This window comes from Megalobrama amblycephala, linkage group LG16 (assembly GCF_018812025.1).
Source record: "Megalobrama amblycephala isolate DHTTF-2021 linkage group LG16, ASM1881202v1, whole genome shotgun sequence".
NCBI classification, from domain to species: domain Eukaryota; kingdom Metazoa; phylum Chordata; class Actinopteri; order Cypriniformes; family Xenocyprididae; genus Megalobrama; species Megalobrama amblycephala.
The window spans coordinates 40,209,549-40,228,970 of record NC_063059.1 but is presented as its reverse complement, the minus strand read 5'-3'; the positions used below and the strand labels follow the sequence as shown (position 1 = coordinate 40,228,970).

Genomic DNA, 19,422 nt, shown 5'->3' with positions numbered 1-19,422 from the left:
ATTTTACCAATTCAATAAATAAATAAAAGTTAGCTGGAACAGTATATTAAACTAGTCTCATTATAGGGGTTACAAAAAAATAAAACAAAACTCAACACTATAAATACTTTATTTTTGTACAAATTTGCAACTTACTGCAGCAGTTTTAATGCCATTTTAAACCATCTGCAAATTAAGAAAGTCAGTTTAACATTTTACATTCTACGGCAATGGACTCTTGTACAACCATGGGGAAAAACAGATTTTGCAAAGTAATTATCCAGTGAGAAAAGATGAATGAATAAAATGTTGCTCATTGTGGCGACTTCTTACTACATTTCTTCATATGAGTCAGAAGACTTCTTTTATGATTGAAACTCTTCTCACACTGAGTACAGTGGTACGGCATCTCTCCAGTATGAACTCGCTCATGTTCTTTCAGGTGTCCTGACTGAGGGAAACTCTTGTCACAATATGAGCATTTGTAAGGTTTTTCTCCAGTATGAATTCTTTGATGTTGTTTCAGATTGTCAGCTCTAATAAAGCTCTTCCCACACTTCGAACACACATGATCTTTCTCACTGGTGTGTTTTTTCTGGTGTCGTTTACAATGATCCTGCCGAGTAAAAAACTCTTCACAAAATGAACATGCAAAATAAGGCCTCTTGTTTATGTGAGTTTTCAGGTGTTCTTTTAGATTTGATGATAATTTAAAACATTTACCACACTGATCACAGTTATATGGTTTTTCTCCAGAGTGAACACGGAGATGATACTTGAGATCAGTTTTACATTTGAAACTCTTCTCACACTGAGTACAGTGGTACGGCTTCTCTCCAGTATGAACTCGCTCATGTATTTTCAGAGTTCCAGACTGAGCAAAACTCTTGTCACAATATGAGCATTTGTAAGGTTTTTCTCCAGTATGAATTCTTTGGTGCTTTTTCAGACTGTCAGCTCTAGTAAAGCTCTTCCCACAGTCACAACACACATGATCTCTCACTTTATGTGTTTTCTGTTGCTGTTTACAGTTTTCCATCAATGAAAATCTCTTTTGAGTTTTGAAGTTGCAATGTTCCTCCTCAACTTCAGATAGTTCTTGCTCTTTCACTTTCATCTGATCTAAAATAAACATAATACATAGTTAGAATCTGTTCAAGGAGGATAAATATGAAAATTCAAGTGAACTATGATTTAATAGCTGAAAACAAGAAATCAGAGGCCAGATTTACTAACAGCTCCTGTTTTGGTATTAAAAAAAACTACTGTCAGGATTTACTAATGAAAAGGTGTGGACAGGGTTATTTTTGTGGATGATCTTACTGCATATGCTCTCATAGAAGTTTGTCTTTCGGACTCAAAATTTTTGGAAGGAGAGTATTTAAATAAACCACTCAAGCTGATTGTTATGTCCAAGTTATTGCTGGGTAGGGTTGGGTATCATATGGTTTATTTACAATAACGGAGCCAAATTAATACTTTTAAAATGGTACCAGTGCCTATGATTTTATTGAAATAAAAAATTCTTAAAATTGAATATATTAAAAGAATGTATTATATATATATATATATAACTAATAACTATATAACTAATATATAACTAATTCCAACAGGTATTTTTGATGCTTTTTATGCATTCAGGTTTTTTGGTTCCTGCATTCAATGGTTAATGTTTCTCAGCAGTCAGCAATGTAGCCTAGACTAAAGAATAGACACTAACCTGTTTGTTCCTCAGTATCTTCATGTTTTATTCTGGATGGTTCTGGATCACTCATGTCTTCAGTCTCCTCTTTAATAAACTCCATCTTTAACAGTCACACAGATTTCAGCTGCTACACCTGGAGTTTGTCCTTCTCTTGTAGGATGATGTGAATATTCCCAGTATTTATTGGTGAATTGTTGTGGGAGGAGCTTCATTGCAGGTGTGAACTGTGATTACTGTGTTTTTATACAATCTGCATTTAAAAAGTACAGGGCCATCATGTTTAATGCATCATCTGAATACTATAAGTTCCCTGTTTTCACCTCATTCATTATGGTGATGTCTGAGATCTTCTGTAAATTGGCACAATAAGCACATTTCATTGGCTGAAACTAACTACAGCATCATCACCTTTGAAATTTCACTTAATTTATTGTCTTTCCTCTTTCACTTCCATCTGGTTTGAAATAAACATTTTAAGCAGTTAGAATCCATTAAATGAGGATAAATTCAGGTGAACTCTGATTTAATAACAGAAAACAAGAAATCAGGTCTCATATCAGATCTTTGATTTACCAAAGGTTAGTTTTAATAAAACTCCAAAAATACATCGAACTGTTGGCAGAAACTTGTTCTGGTTTTATGGCACTTTTATAATTAATACAATTCTTACTTATTCTTAACTTAATACAGGATATTTTTTCACTATTTAATGCAGAGACATACCTGACTGACTTCTTCTTATTTTAGTTTTACGACGGGTTACAGGCCATTGTTAAAGGTGCAAACTGCCACCTACTATATTGGAGTGTGTAAAATCATGGCTTCATTGATAATTTTTTTAAATTCTTTTACCTATACCTGTTTCTTGCATAAACTTCATTAATGCCTCAACAACTTCACTTTGAGAATTTCCTATACCTAAAATACTTCTTATATCCCATTCCATCCCTATTTTAATAATACATTCTTTACATTTTCTTCTCTCTTCCTGAAATTTCCTACATTTTATTAAAACATGTTCTACATTTTTTTTACAATTACATACCTCATGTACGTATATCTGAGTTTTTATTTTTTATTCTTATTTTACTCGTAAGAAATAACATACACTGCAAAAAATGCTGTTCTTACTTAGAGTTTTTGTCTTGTTTCTAGTCAAAATATCAAAGTTGTTAAATCAAGAAGCATTTTCTTGTTTTCAGGAAAAATAAGTCAAAATTAAGTAAGTTTTTCCTTAAAACAAGCAAAATAATCTGCCAATGGGGTAAGCAAAATAATCTTATTTCAAACCAAGAATAAGCAGTTTGGACTTATTTTGCTTACCCCATTGGCAGATTATTGTGCTTGTTTTAAGGAAAAAAGTGCTTAATTTTGATTCATTTTTCCTGAAAACAAGAAAATAATTTGTACTTATCAAGAAAATGCTTCTTGATTTAAGAACTTTAAGATATTTTGACTAAAAACAAGACAAAAATTCTAAGTAAGAACAGCATTTTTTGCAGTGTATGTTCTAACTTTAACTGTTTTTTGAACTCTGTAATATTCTCTTCCTTAATTATCTAAATCCCATATTTTTTGTCAATTTTTGTCAATATTACTTTTTATTATAGTTTTACCTTCATTTTCCAAGAGAAATCTCAATTTTATCAGTAAGATTTGATACTTTTTTCACTAATTTATCAGCTTCCTCATTACCTAAGATTCCTATATGTGCAGGTATCCAACAAATCATCAAACCATCATCTATTTGCAATCTTTCTAAATTTAACAATGCTGTATACATTTCTATTAAAATATCTTCTCTAGTTGTTTTACTAGTAATAAGAGTCTGTAATATTGCTGCTGAGTCTGAATATATTATCATTCTGTCCGGTTTGACTTCCTCCACACATTGCAAACCCAGAGAAACTGCCACTAGTTCAGCTGTATATACAGAAACATGATTGGATATTCTTTTATTGATCTTTACTTTGAGTTCTGGAATATCAATGCCAACTACATGCCCATTACCTGGATCTTTAGAGCCATCTGTATTAATTTCTAAATATCCATTATATTTTTTGTTAATGAATTCTTGTATTAAATTGATGTTTTTCCCCCTGTTTCATTCTCCAACCATTCCTTTTTCTTTTTAATTAAGTCTAAGTTAACCATAGGTTCTGGAAATATCCATGGTGAAATTATGATACTGATGATTTCTGTCTATCACTTATTTATGAACAAAAATACATATTTTCCCTCTTTCTTGCAGAACAAAATAAATATGATATACATCAAGTAAAAGAATATAAACAATTAATTAAAACATACAATTTATTGTTTCAGATCTATTTTATCAATTCAATAAAACAAATAAATGTTTGCTGGAACAGTTACCAAAAACCTCTCAACACTGCAAATCATTGATATTTGTACATACTTGCAACTTACTGCAGCAGTTTTAATGACATTTAGTCAGTTTTTTTCCTTCTACAGCAACTGACTCTTGTACAACCAGGGGGGAAAAACTGATTTTGCAAAGTAATTATCCAGTGAGAAAAGATGAATAAATTAAATGTTGCTCATTGTGGCGACTTCTTACTACATTTCTTCATATGAGTCAGAAGGCTTCTTTTATGATTGAAACTCTTCTCACACTGAGTACAGTGGTACGGCATCTCTCCAGTATGAAGTCGCTCATGTGATTTCAGGTGTCCTGACTGAGGGAAACTCTTGTCACAAAATGAGCATTTGTAAGGTTTTTCTCCAGTATGAATTCTTTGGTGCTGTTTCAGATTGTCAGCTCTAGTAAAGCTCTTCCCACACTTCGAACACACATGATCTTTCTCACTGGTGTGTTTTTTCTGGTGTCGTTTACAATGATCCTGCCGAGTAAAAAACTCTTCACAAAATGAACATGCAAAATAAGGCCTCTCGTTTATGTGAGTTTTCAGGTGTTCTTTTAGATTGGCTGATAATTTAAAACATTTACCACACTGATCACAGTTATATGGTTTTTCTCCAGAGTGAACACGGAGATGATACTTGAGATCAGTTTTACATTTGAAACTCTTCTCACACTGAGTACAGTGGTACGGCTTCTCTCCAGTATGAATTCGCTCATGTATTTTCAGAGTTCCAGACTGAGCAAAACTCTTGTCACAATATGAGCACTTGTAAGGTTTTTCTCCAGTATGAATTTTTTGGTGCTCTTTCAGACAGCAAGCTTTCGAAAAGCTCTTCCCACAGTCACAACACACATGATCTCTCACTTTATTATCTGTTTTCTGTTGCTGTTTACAGTTTTCCATCAATGAAAATCTCTTTTGAGTTTTGAAGTTGCAATGTTCCTCCTCAACTTCAGATAGTTCTTGCTCTTTCACTTTCATCTGATCTAAAATAAACATAATACATAGTTAGAATCTGTTCAAGGAGGATAAATATGAAATTTCAAGTGAACTATGATTTAATAGCTGAAAACAAGAGACCAGGTGTCAGATTTACTAACAGCTCCTGTTTTGGTATTAAAAAAAACTACTGTCAGGATTTACTAATGAAAAGGTGTAGACAGGGTTATTTTTGCGGCTGACCTTACTGTTGTTTTTTCTCTTGTAGTTTCTCTTTCAGACTCAAAATTCATGGAAGGAGAGTATTTAAATAAACCAAGGTGATTATTTTTTGCCTAAGGTTAGTTGTGTCATTCTCTTGTTAATACAATCAAACAGATTTCAAATTATCGTAAACAAGTCTATGATGACAGAGTTGCATTTTCTCTGTTAATAGTGCTCATTATTTCACAGCCACTAGATCTGGTGAACTGAAGCTTTGATACTTTAACCCTAGAATGCATAAAGGGGGTAAAATTGCTGTGATTTTTTAATTGTTTTATCAATAAAAACATTTATCCATTTGATATTTTATGAATTCTTTAATTCATACTTACTTGTTTCTGACCCTAATCAACATTTTCACATTTCTTGGTCATTCGATGAGAGAAAAATCAAATTTTTGTATCACTATCCCAAGTATGTTTAAAGGGGGTCAAATTGACCCATATTCATTTCCTACAGAATTTTGACTCAACAGTATGTTTGGATACATTTTTGTCAATAATAATATTTATTTTCTTAAAACTTACACTTGAAAACACACACACATCTCCCTACTATATAGTAGTTGAAAAGCAAAGTAAAAGAAAAGTAAAAGCAAGAAAAGTAAGTGATACGAGAATAGTTGGATGGCTTAATTATAGCTGTTTGTTCTTAACCCATTTTCATCTCCCAAATCTTGATCTTCATAATCTTCATTGTCTTGAATTTGTGTAATGAATTTTTAAATTGAGGTTTTTGTCCAACCTCTTTGAGGAGTTCTGACCAATTAGGTATTGTCTTTGTTTCAGAGGTGGCTTTTCTCCTCCCCTCATTATAAATCATGTTATGGTCTCTTAACTTTCCTGATATTAGCAGAGAGGGAGTACAGCTTAGACATGATTTCTATAAAACGAATACGATACATTTTACAGATTTCATTCAAGCCAAAATTTAAGTTATGAATAGAGATTTACATTCATACCAAACAAGGCACACTTTCAATCAAACATTCAATAGTTATAACAATTACACGAATTGTGAGTAATCTAACCATAATGGTCACGTATATAGTGTGTAGATATGATATGCAATTATGCAGTTGAACGATGTTTGATTACAAGTCTGTTTAGAATTGTTTTGGACATAAACATAGCCATTATGTTAAGACTGTATCTTAAGAACTAGTATTACCGTTAGTTAGGGGTAATCAGCCTTACTTTTCGGTATTAAATTAGACCACTCTAAGTTATGTAACCGATTTAAAAAAGTTATGAACAGTCTTAAAGAAAAAAATTTGATGACTAACTTGTAAGAGTAGACTTAGCAGTTTATGCAACCGGCCCCAGGTGTTATCTTGGTGGGGCTAGAGCTGTGACCTCTTCAAACCAATACGTATTTTACAAACAGCTTAAGTACTTCCTTAGCTTGGCTCTTCTTTTACAAGTTTGCAAAGCCATTAAGCATTTCACTGGGGGGGGGGTGTTCGTTAGTTAGCTCAGACGGGCTGGAGCCCACTTCATTTATGGTCCTAGATTGTTGATTTGGCGTCTGGAGTGTTGAGTTTTTGAGTGGAATTAGGTTTGAACGAATCATCTGGAAGATTCATTTGTCTGGTTCACCCTCAATTCCTACAATACTTAATTCATACAACACATAATTTTTAACAGTCATACATTTCTGAAATGTAGATTTCAAATGCTATTTCAGATGTAGTAGAGAAAGGCCTCAGGAAAGGACAGCCGAGGGCCCAAACAAAGAAAGAGGTGAAAACTATGCTTAAAAAGGTGCAAATCTTATGTGAAATGTTCCATTTTTGTCTGAAAAGATAATTTTCACAAGGTCTGTGAGAAATGTGAGGATTAACTGTTCAGACTAGAATATACTTGGTTTAAAAAAAACACTGCATTTTTGAAAAATACTACATTTTACTTTTTGAAATGCATTCAAGGAAAGTGGACAAATAAACATGTTTGATGTATTAAAACATTTGTCATTATTTTAATTAATAGGACACCTATTTATTTATTTATTTATTTAAAGAAAACTAATTCCAATACAGGTATTTTTGACCCCATTTATGCATTTGTGTAGGTTTTTTGGTTCCTGCATTCTAGGGCTAATGTTTCTCAGCAGTCAACGATGAAGAATCAAGAATGAACACCAACCTATTTGTTCCTCAGTTTCTTCATGTTTTATTCTGGATGGTTCTGGATCACTCATGTCTTCAATCTCCTCTTTAATAAACTCAGTCTTTAACAGTCACACAGTTTTCAGCTGCTACACCTGGAGTTTGTCCTTCTCTTGTAGGATGATGTGAATATTCCCAGTATTTGTTGGTGAGTTGTTGTGGGAGGAGCTTCACTGCAGGTGTGAACTGTGATCACTGTGTGAGACTGACACCCACAGGACCAGATCTGGGGGGGAAAAAAGAAGAAGAAGTAACTAAATATATAGTCTGACTACTTTTAGATTACTTTTAGTTTATTTCTGATCTAACTAATTTATCACACTGATTTGAATATAGGATAACCATGTAACACATTGATATATAAATACAAAGAGAAAGAAAATATATTCCATTATTTATGTTTTAAATATCACATTACGTCAGGGTTTCCCAGACTGGAGTTCATGACTGAACTGCAAAGGGTTTGTGAGTTTAACGGAAAGCTATTCATTAAATCATAAAAATTCCAAAAAAGTAAAAAAACAAACACAGAAAAAACAAACAATCAAAATAAAACACTAATATGAAAATATGAAAGGTTTTCTTTGTTTTCCAGCATGTCATGTGACCATTAACCGATATCAAAAAACTGTGAACTTAATTTTATTATTTATCATTATTGACTTAATTTTATTGTTGACATTATTAACTTCTTAAATTATTAACCTAAAATCTCAGAGTCATCTTCAAGAAAGTTTATTAGGTCAAAGAGTTTCTGCTGACAAATAAGTTGAGGAAAAAAATATCCATATTTAACAAGCAAAATAGCTTCCGCCACACCGCCTTCCATATTTAGCTTATGTTGCGTCAGTTATGCTTTTTTTGTAAGTTGAATACAGAAGGCGGTCTGGCGGAAGCTAGATATTTTACTTTATAACTTGTTAAATATGGATATTTTTCTTACACAAATTAATCACTTCACTTTACAAGGCCTTAATTAACCCACTGGAGCCGTGTGGAGTACTTTTATGATGGATGGACGTGGTTGGATGATGTACTTTCTTCAGCTTCATACGCGTTCATCCCATTCACTGCCATTATAAAGCTTTGATGCGTCAGGATATTTATTAATATAAAAATGCTCTGGGTCTCTGGGATTTCAGTGAAAGGCTCAGTCACAACTAGTCAATTGACCGTTCACAAAGACCTGCCCCCTTTAGTTACTGTTGCTATGTCCGACAAGCCATGCTGATCTCTCGCCACACTTCATGTTCTCACACAGTGAAAAATACATTGCGGAGCAAAGAGGACACTGACAACGTGCTGTAGGACCTTAGGTCATTTATTAGCTCAATTAATTATCAAGAGGGGTAATTGAGTTACAGGGAATAAGAATCGAATCAACTGTAATTGATTCACTGTAAATGATTCAGAATTAATATTTAACACTTCATCAATTATTCGTCCAACGAAAAATTGAGGTTAAAGTATTTTACCAATTCTGGATAAAATATTATTCTGCGGCCAACAGTAACAATATTTTATTATGATGCTTGTTTTGATTTTCACATATACGAGTGTCTTGTGCTGTGTGTCAAATTACTGCCTTAAACTTAAAAGATCAAGTTACCTCTTGCTTATATACCTCTTGCTTTATTGACTACTTCTAATGATTACAGGAAACTAAGGCTAAACACACACACACACATTCACGGAGTTGATATGAGTTATGAAGAAAGTCCCAAATAGCTACTAACTAAACATCGCAACCTGAGGAAAATCACAAAAGCAGAGCTTTGGCTTGATTCTTTAGGTTTAAAGGAGTTTCACCAGTTTCCAGCAAGAGAGAGAAGTTTGCTTGTACCTGCGTTTGCTCTGACAGCTGAGGTAGATGGAAAATCAGCCCCGGTAAAGGATCAGTTCTCAACTCCTTCTGTTCAGCATGACCCAAGCGACTTTTCCGCCGTGGTCAAAGTAGCGGTGCTTCGGCTACTGGGTTTCAACGACTGACCACTTCGACCGACTTTTGACCGATTTTTTTGACCGATTTCTGACAACTAGCTATTGGGAAAGCATAGTTTTAAAGGAGGAAGTTAGCTCCGTCCCCCGATGTGTTTCTCCAATGAGACGTTGCTACGGAGCTTAGACACGCCCCGTCTATTGTCCATTGATTGTGATGTCCGTGGAACATAATCATGTTTATCAGTAACTTAATAAAGTTTCCTAATATTTCTCTGGTACCAAATTTCAATATTTCATTCACACAGAATTACAGAGAATTATAAATTCTGCATTTAGAACTCAAACATGACACACTTCTTACACACATATTACTAGACTGACCTAATTAAGACAATGATTACAATAATGCATTTGAAGAAAACCCACATATTGAATACATTGAATAGACATGTTAGTAATAACATCATGGCATGTATTATTCTGTATATAGTTTAAAATGATCTCTTAAATGATGGTCCATTTGAAATTCAAGATTGAGTCTGTAAGCATAAAGTCAATGAACAGCGACCGGAGTCAAAAGTGACCGGGTCAAAATGGATTGCTCAACACAAAGGAGGTATAGATAAGACATATTCGTCTTTAAATCCGTTGATGGGTGTTTTCCTGTTCCGTCCGATAATACAAGAGGGTTTTGTGAGAGAATCAATAGATTTAATGTGATCAGACCCACGTGATAGGTTCTGATTAGTTTATTGCTGATGAGCTAAGAAGTCCTTTAGACAGAGTCCTTTGTTAAAAGAAGTCGTGTCATCACTTCTGTTAAGGCTAGGTTTTTCCTGTCAGGAACTGGATCTTTTGGACCAAATTAAGCTTTGTTCAATCATGCCTCTGGCTGATAAAGCCATTTGGTAACGTCTGTCGAACGAGTCCCTACAGTGCCGACAAACAAGACAGAGCAGGTTACTTTTGATATGAAACAAAGTCTCACATTTTGTAATTTTTAAAGATATTTAAACAATAAATACCATTTTGTGGAACTTTAATATGTCATGACAGATCACTGTAGCGCCTCAGTTCAAGCGGCTTTTGAACCGATCATCTCTTCCTACAAGTTCATTTATAGCATCAAATAAACATGAATGAACATCATAAGGAATGTTGTTTTACGGAAAGGCGTTAGTACACACCATTTTTCAAGTTCAAGTCCACCTACGTTAATCTGCTAACTCCCCTGACTGCTTTGTCAGAAAAAAAATTACGTTATGATTGGTTACATCGCCTGTCAATCAAACTCTTGGTCAATTCCACAAACCTGGAAGACCTTCTGAATGTATAAAAGCAGTAGGCTTTTTTTAGAAAGGAAAATTTAAAAGGTATAAAATAATAGTATGGAGAATAAATTAATTATGAATAATTTAAAGTCATTGTTGGAATGACATGTAATCAACACAAAAGTAACTGTATTCTGATAATGAATGAATTATGCATTTATATAGTGTTTTCATATGTACTACTGTACACCCAAAGCGCTTTACAATCATATCAGGGGTCTCTCCTCATCCACCACTATTGTGCAGCATCTACTTGGATAAAATGAGTATTTTAAAATGTAATATTTAATAACAAGTTCTTATTTTTTTAAATCTGATTATGTAATCAGTTACTATACACACACTGATTAAGTTAAATACTTTTTCAGGTCTAAATAAGACACATTAGCTCTACATTATGGCATTATTATTGTTAATCAATGTTAACACCAATTCTTACATTAGAAACTTAGGAGCTTTCATGATTATTAAATTTTCACTCTAACCCTGAGCATTTAACGTATAAATTAGAAATACCTCATATCTCAAGCTGGTTCAACATCTCTCACGTGTGGCAACAACATACAGACTGAAAATAAACAGCATCCTGCGAAAAACTCCACAGCTGTCGTTCATTCAAACTCTTACGCGGTCGTTACAGTCGTCGATTGTTAACTTCAACATTCAGCACTCATTCTGTCCATCTTCCTCTATTTGTTCTTTTGGATTTACAAGGTAAACTAGTAATCTCTTTAGTGTATTACTGCCACCTACTGGATGTTTACATGCACTCATTTTGTAATGAATCCCATCAGATTTCAGATTCTGAATGCTCTGTTTGGAGTTCTAATTGCCTAATTATAAAAAGATTATCTGGGTGCATGTAAACGTAGATAAATTTTGACTCAGTTATTTTTGCCGGTCGAGTACTTAACAGAAAGATGTTGAACTGTCTATTCAGAATTTTTTTTTTTCCAATTATATGACATACATTTATTGTACACACATACATCGTACTGGCTGTCATTACTGTATCAATAGTGTAAAATTACATATGTATGCATTTAGCAGAAGCTTTTCATCCAAATCACATTTCAACTGAAATTACATCTAGACTCTAGATATGCTGCATCTCTCACATTGTCCATTATGTATCTTGATCAAGTGTAATTCCTCATTTAACTCACTGTGCCCTATAGTCGTATTCTTGTGGTAAGAAGCGATTCAGACTATTAATGTCTGATAATAGACTTTTCCCCCTCTTTTCTGTGAAAAGCATCTTTGTCTCCTTCTTGTATAGTTTCCGTTTCCTTTAATTTCGAGACAAACCTTTGAAATTTATTTTAAAATATGTTCCTGCTTCAGAATTACAACAGTTTTAGAACATTTATTATACAGAGCCTTTGGGTGGCAATTTGTCAAGTCAAAAATATTTTTTTCACAAATCTAAAGTGAACGTGAGAAATTTATGAATTTATCAAATAAATTACGTCTGAAAAAAAATCTTAATATTGAAATGACAAGTCAGAAAGTTACAACTAAAAACAACTTGCACAAAATTAATGTCACAGAACTATGGAAGAGGATTTGGGGCATAATCATAATAATGTGAAATTAAACTTGTGAAATGTCTAGAAATAGAAGTTAAAATTTTAATATTGCATTATAATGAGTTTTATTTTTTTCTTGGCCCTTATTTCACTATACATTTGCTTTATTGGAATCTCACGATTTAAAGTACTGGATCTGTAGAAAACTTTTGGTAACAAAATCATACATTGTCAATGTAAAGTTAACTTTATTTGTTCTTATGCATATTTCTCTATTTATCTTTTTTCATTATTATTAATATTATAAAGGTATTTTAAAAATTTTAAAAAAATCACTGAAAAGTCCATTTAGGGGGCAAATATTGTTCCTTAATGGAAAAGGTGCAGTCTAAGAGGAAGAGAGGGGGTACGCAGAAGGATGGTAAATGCCTCAGGGGGTACTCCACTCTAAAAAGTTTGGGAACCACCGCTCTCGTATGTTCTAACTGTAATGGCTCCTCAAGATTTTCTTATGATTAAAAGAACCACACTTTATGTCTGAACGTTTAATGTCTTCTTTGCAAAAGTCAGCATTACGCCATCTTGGCCTTATTTTGACACCATTTGAACAACGTGACACCCTTTGGATATCATTCGACATCTTCACATCTTTACATCATGACACAGTGAAAAACTGAAACAAACAAAATTACATATAGATGCATCATGTGTATTTCTGTCCATATCACAGTTTACAAGCACAAGCACATTAACCTGAGAATTAACAGATGAAATCCAAAAAAATAAACAAACATACTGTGTGCACCTTCTAATCAAAAATCCATTTTTTCCAAACAAATATTCGTCTCGATCAAACACCTCTTACATCTTCTCATGGTTCTGATATTCACACAGCTAGATCACATGACAGGTTCTAACACTACACAATGTTCACTTGTAGGTGTCACTATTACCAAATTATTGCAATACTCAAAATATTCATTCATAATATATTACACAACATTTGTAATACACAATATACTATTTCACAAAGTAAATAACTTAAAATTGTTATAAAGAAAATACACCTTTATCTGTGACAGCTGCATGGATGCAGATTTGCTTCACTTAATCTAGGCCTGAGTCAATAAGCAGCAGTTTTAATGGTTTTAAACCATCTGTAAATCAAGAAACAACTTTATTTTTTCAGTTTGTTTATTGTTTTACATTTTACAGCTTCATTATTTTCTAACTAAAGCAAACGACTCTTGCACAATCAGGAAACAATATAGTAAACATAAATTTATTTCAAAGTAAATGACATGGATATGTCTCATTAATTTAGCAATTATTACCCTGTAGGAAAGATACAAATAATTATTGACACTGTATTTTTTTCTGGAGTTTTAAACACCACACTTTTCTAAGCATTTCACCAAATTCACAGTTAAACTAGATGATATTGTGCTTTTGAGAGCAACGCCATACAGCGCCCTTCACAAATATTGGCACCCTTAGTAAATATGAGCAAAGGTGGCTGTAAAAATAAATCTGCATTGTTTATCTTTTTGATCTTTCATTCAAAAAATTCACAAAATTCTAACCTTTCATTGAAGGACAACAATTGAAAATGGGGGAAAAGCTCATTATGAAATAAATGTTTTTCTCCAATACACATTTGCCACAATTATAGGCATCCCTAGAAATTCTTCTGAGTAAAATATCTCTGAAGTATATTCCCATTCACATTTACATTTTTTAGCACACCAGGGTGACTAGGAGCATGAAATTGTGCAGCCATGACTTCCTGTTCCACAGGAATATAAACATGAGGAAACACAAAGGCCAAATTCCCTTAATCATTCATCACAATGAGACCAAAGAATATAGTTCTGATGTGCAGCAAAAGATTGCTGAGCTTCACAAAATAGAAAATGGGTATAAGACAAAAAGCTAACGCATTGAAAATCCCCATTTCCACCATCAGGGAAATAAATAAGAAGTTTCAATCAACTAAAGATGTTACAAATCTGCCTGGAAGAGGACGTGTGTCTAAATCGTCCTAATGCGTGGTGAGGAGGAAAGTTTGAGTGGCCAAAGACTCTTCAAGGATCACAGCTGGAGAATTGCAGAAATTAGTTGAGTCTGGAGTCTCAGAAAGCCTAAAAAAAAAAAGACCAAACAGCACCTACATCCCCACAAGATGTTCGGGAGGGTTTCAAGAAAAATCCTCTACTCTCATCCAGAAACAATCTCCAGCATATTCAGTTGTCAGACAAGACTGGAACTTCAGACGGGACCGGCTTCTATGGTCAGATGAAACTAAAAAAGAGCTTTTTGGCAGCAAACCCACCAGATGGGTTTGGTGCACACATGGATAAAAAGTACCCCATGTCCACAGTTAAATATGCTGCTGGATCTTTAATGTTGTGGGCCTATTTTTCTGCTGGAGGTCCTGGACATTTTGTTCAGATACATGGTATCATGGATTCTATCAAATACCAACAGATAAAAAATCAAAACCTGACCGCTTCTGCTAGAAATCTTATAATGGGCAGTGGTTGGATCATCCATCAGGACAATGATCCAAAACAAACATCAAAACCAACACAAAAATGTGTCACTGAGCACAAATTGAAGCTTCTGCCATGGTCTTCCCAGTCCTCTGACCTGAACCCTAAAGAAAATGAGTGGAGTGAGCTGAAGAGAAGAAGCACCAACATGGAGCTGGGAATCTGAAGGATCTGGAGAGATTCTGCATGAAGGAATGGTCTCTGATCTCTTGTCAGATGTTCTCCAAACTCATCAGGCATTATAGAAGACGACTCAGAGCTGTTATCCTGGGAAAAGGACATTGCAATAATTGGGTGCCAATAATTGTGGCCAACATGAACTAGAGAAAAACATTTATTTCATAATGAGCTTTTCCACCCATTTTCAATTGTTGTCCTTCAATGAAAGGTTAGAATTTTGTGAATTTTTTTAATGAAAGATCAAAAAGTTAAACAATGCAGATTTATTTTCACAGCTGCCTTTGCTCATATTTACTAAGGGTGCCAATATTTGTGGAGGACACTGTATTTTGTTCATGTCATATTTGACTTGAAAATGAAATGTTGCTCATTATGATGACTTATGATATTTTTTCATGTGCCTGAGAAGGCCATTTGAATATCTAAAACTCTTCTCACATGGAGGGCAGTAGTACGGCTTCTCTCCAGTATGAATTAGCTCATGTGTTTTCAGGTGTCCAGACTGATTGAATCTCTTGTCACAATATGAGCACTTGTAAGGTTTTTCTCCAGTATGAATTCTTTGGTGCTGTTTCAGATTATCAGCTCTAATAAAGCTCTTCCCACAATCCAAACACACATGGTCTTTCTCACCAATGTGTGTTTTCTGGTGCTTTTTACAGTGATCCTGTCGTGAAAAAGTCTCTCCACAAAAGGAACATGCATAAGGCTTTTGGTTTGTATGAATTTTCTGGTGTTTTTTTAGATTTGATGATGAAGTATAATCTTTACCACACTGATCACAGTTATATGATTTTTCTCCAGAGTGAACATGCATATGATCATTAAGAACAGTTAAATCTCTGAAACTCTTCTCACACTGAGTACAGTGGTACGGCTTCACTCCAGTATGAATTTGCTTGTGTGATTTCAGGTTTCCAGACCGAGAGAAACTCTTGTCACAATATGAGCACTTGTAAGGTTTTTCTCCAGTATGAATTCGTTGGTGCCGTTTCAGATGACTAGATGTAGTAAAGCTCTTCCCACAGTCCAAACACACATGACCTCTCACTTTATGATGTGTTTTCTGTTGCTGTTTACAGTTTTTCTTCATGGAAAAACTCTTTTGCGTTTTGAAGTTGCAATGGTCCTCTTCAACTTCATACAGTTTGTCTCTTTGCTCTTTCACTTCCATCTGGTCTAAAATAAACATAAGAATCATTTCAAGGAGGGTAAATTTTAAAATTCATCTGAACCCCAATTTAAATGTAGAACACAACAGAGATCAGGGATTTTTATGAGTAAGTTTCAGATCTTTAATTTGCCAAATGTTAGTTCTGTCATTACCTTGTTAATACAATCAAATAGATGTCAGATTATAATGAATTTATGATCGTAGAGTTGCATTTTTCTGTTATAATTATAGTGCTCATCATTTACAGATCTGTTGAACTGAAGCTTTGATACCTTAATGTTTCTCGGCAGTCAACAATGAAGAATCAAGAATGGACACCAACCTGTTTGTTCCTCAGTATCTTCATGTTTTATTCTGGATGGTTCTGGATCACTCATTTCTTCAATCTCCTCTTTAATAAACTCCATCTTTAACAGTCACACAGATTTCAGCTGCTACACCTGGAGTTTGTCCTTCTCTTGTAGGATGATGTGAATATTCCCAGTATTTGTTGGTGAATTGTTGTGGGAGGAGCTTCACTGCAGGTGTGAACTGTGATCACTGTGTGATACTGACGCCCACAGGACCAGATCTGGGGAAAATCAAAATAAGTTACTGAATCTATACTCAACTACTTTAATTACTCTGAAATTATGTGAACACATGTATTGCTGTACTGAGTAAGGCTGTATATTATTACTGTATATATAAAAGAACATCTAAAATATGCAAGATTTTAAATTAGGAATTTAAAATCCCATCTCTCCATTTTGTTGTGTTGGTTGGTTAACATTTTCAGTCATCTATCAGGATCCTTTGGAATACAATACAATTATTTTCCCTTTGCTTTCCCCCACCTGTTCTGGCATCTGGGCACACAGCATGTCCATCATGTTGAAATAGTAAAATTACAACAGTCTGGTTGAAATTTTTCGGTACCGCCGCTCTACAGCCGCTGTAGTGCTCTCCCGATGGCCTACCAAAATGGCGACATTTAGATTGCGTGATGTCAACCTCTGGAACTTTATAGTTTAGTCTTCAAATTAATTTTAGGATCCATCTTCAATTTAATATCATTAATGTTTTTTTCCAAATATTGACTGCCATAAAAAAATCAAGTGTTCATCCAGTCATTACTGTATTTATCAAAAGTTTAAAATTACTTGTGCATTTAGAAGCTTTTTATCCAAATCACATTTTAACTGAAATTACATCTAGACTCAGATATGCAGCATTGTCCATTATGTCTCGATAAAGTGTAATTCCTCATTTAACTCACAGTGCCCTATAGTTGTATTCTTGTGGTAAAAGCGCTTCAGACTAATTCATGTCTCATGATTTGCTATATTTGCCCATTTATTTTTGTAGCCTATATTACATATTTACATCCTCATCATTCCCATTGTCATCTTTGCCTGTTCAATTTTTCATCAATTATTTTTAATAGATAATAAGTGCATGTTCTATATTTTTAATGTTTTATTGGAGTCAAACTGAATAGTTTTAAGGGTATAATGTAGCATTAAACGATTAGAAGCTGCATTTCTTACACCAAACTCTTACATGTAGGCTACTTCATTTACACTGAATAATCTCTCCTAATTATCCTAAAAGGTTTGCTTAATTAGTATTGATAGTTACCAAAAACAACAAGGCCATCATGTTTAACTGAGCTGCTGAAAAGCCAATAGTTCTCTGTTTTCACCTCATTCATTATGGTGATGTCTGAGATCTTCTGTAAATTGGCACATTAAGCATATTATTTTGGTGTCAACAGACTGAAACAAACTACAGCATCATCAACTCTGAAATTTCACAGTTCTTGTCTTTGCTCTTTCACTTCCATATAAAATAAACATATTACAAGCAGTCAGAATCAGTTTGAGGATAAATGTGAAAAATAAAGTGAACACAGATTTACTAACAGAAAACAAGAGATCAAGTATCAGTTCTTTAATCTGCCAAATGTTAGTTCTGTCATTCTCTTTTTAATGTAGTCAAAATGTGAATGACAGCTGCTATACAAGATTATGCATTTAAATGGCTTGAAATAATTCGTAAACAAATATGTCAGCCATTCAGTTTGTTTTTTTATATTGAAATAAATTTGTTCAGTTTGTTTATTGTTTTACATTTTACAGTTTCTATCATTTTTAACTACAGCAACTGACTCTAATACAGCCAGAAAACATATGGTAAACTGTCTCACAAACATAAAAGCAGGCTCTGATTTTTGTTCATCTTTTGGCTTCTCGCAGTCTGCCTGTTTACTTGCAGCTGCGGCCCCCCCTGCCACACACTGCTTTGTTTCACTCATCATTGCATATCCGTCTTTTCTACATTCTGGCAGGGTGGGATGTAATTTTGGTGGAATGAGAGGTTGTTTCAATTCCTCTACTGTAGGAGCCTTATATTGACAAATATTTGAAGGGGATACTGAGGCATGGGGCAATTTTGGCCTCTCTGGACCTTTATCCCAATATCTCTTTCCATTTATTGTACAACTCTTTCATGTACTTATAATTCCAGTCTGGGTCTCCCCAGCCCCCATTAATCATCGAATTTGCACTTTCCATATCCCCTGGCTTAAAAGAACCTTCTTTGGGGAAAGGATCCAATTGTATTTTTCCTTGAGTCCACCCCTTTAAATATGATAAATAGGGTTCAGTCCAATATCTACAATTATTTCTAAACATCCAATTTCGGGGTGTCTCATCTTGTATTGGTCTTGATATCTTTTGACCCATCCTTCACCTAATTTGATCTTTAAGTTGCCACACCACACCAAAGGGGTCTCTTTATAATTCTTTAATTATAATTTTTCAGACAATTTTATTAATTCGTCAACCGGAATATTCCCATCAACACTTTGTTTTTCCGTCAGGGCGGATCTGCACAGATCTTCCTCGCTCGGAGGGATTGCCAAAATATTTGCCAGGTAGCTGTGCGTTTAAACAGTACCCTTACAGAGAAATCTTACTGGACTAACTCTTAGAGCTGCATCCAAGGATAACACTACCTATTATGGGATGAGTTCAATCAAGCCTACCACCACAGGAAATTATTAAAAACAACTTACCTGTGATGAAGGATGACCTCTCAGTCCCCAGTCCCGTGTTTCTTGGGAATATCCCGGACGAGCCCCCAAACTGTTAGATCAAAATCTCAATAATAGGTAGAATATTTGTAATTCCAGTCATCAGTTAAGAAACAGGCGCCTCAGCCCGTGATGTGTGGCAGAAGCAGCGCAAGATCACAGGAGAATGACCAAGCAGACACAGATAAAGTGTGGTAC

At 34.3% G+C, this 19,422-nt stretch overlaps 3 protein-coding genes and 1 pseudogene across 7 annotated transcripts in view; all 4 read right to left on the bottom strand.

Annotated features, from left to right (window-relative positions):
* The window catches only part of LOC125248716, a 551,526-nt pseudogene that overhangs the window by 25,701 nt on the left and 506,403 nt on the right, over window positions 1-19,422 (bottom strand).
* The window catches only part of LOC125248639 (gastrula zinc finger protein XlCGF52.1-like), a 221,620-nt gene that overhangs the window by 95,932 nt on the left and 106,266 nt on the right, over window positions 1-19,422 (bottom strand). The window contains exon 5 of one of the 3 annotated variants that reach the window (XM_048160706.1): window positions 2,537-2,542. The exons of the other annotated variants lie outside the window; for them this stretch is intronic. The gene's annotated coding sequence lies outside the window, so the exon portion shown is untranslated. The remainder of the gene's footprint in view (window positions 1-2,536; window positions 2,543-19,422) is intronic. 3 annotated transcript variants of the gene reach the window in all.
* Window positions 54-2,449, bottom strand: LOC125248675 (zinc finger protein 239-like). The gene is made up of 2 exons (XM_048160791.1): window positions 1,700-2,449; window positions 54-1,101 (listed from the first exon to the last, which is right to left on the bottom strand). Exons 1-2 carry the CDS (start codon window positions 1,782-1,784, stop codon window positions 293-295), a joined length of 894 nt encoding a protein of 297 aa, XP_048016748.1. The 5' UTR covers window positions 1,785-2,449; the 3' UTR covers window positions 54-292.
* LOC125248673 (gastrula zinc finger protein XlCGF7.1-like) lies at window positions 3,984-18,919 on the bottom strand. Of its 3 annotated transcripts, none has more exons than XM_048160786.1 (3): window positions 11,230-11,426; window positions 7,419-7,667; window positions 3,984-5,057 (listed from the first exon to the last, which is right to left on the bottom strand). In XM_048160786.1, the coding sequence occupies exons 2-3, from the start codon at window positions 7,471-7,473 to the stop codon at window positions 4,246-4,248; spliced, it is 867 nt and encodes a 288-aa protein (XP_048016743.1). In that variant the 5' UTR covers window positions 7,474-7,667; window positions 11,230-11,426; the 3' UTR covers window positions 3,984-4,245. The 3 variants fall into 3 exon arrangements, with proteins under 3 accessions (XP_048016743.1, XP_048016744.1, XP_048016742.1); XM_048160787.1 differs by lacking the exon at window positions 11,230-11,426 and adding an exon at window positions 9,285-10,126; XM_048160785.1 differs by lacking the exons at window positions 7,419-7,667; window positions 11,230-11,426 and adding an exon at window positions 16,471-18,919.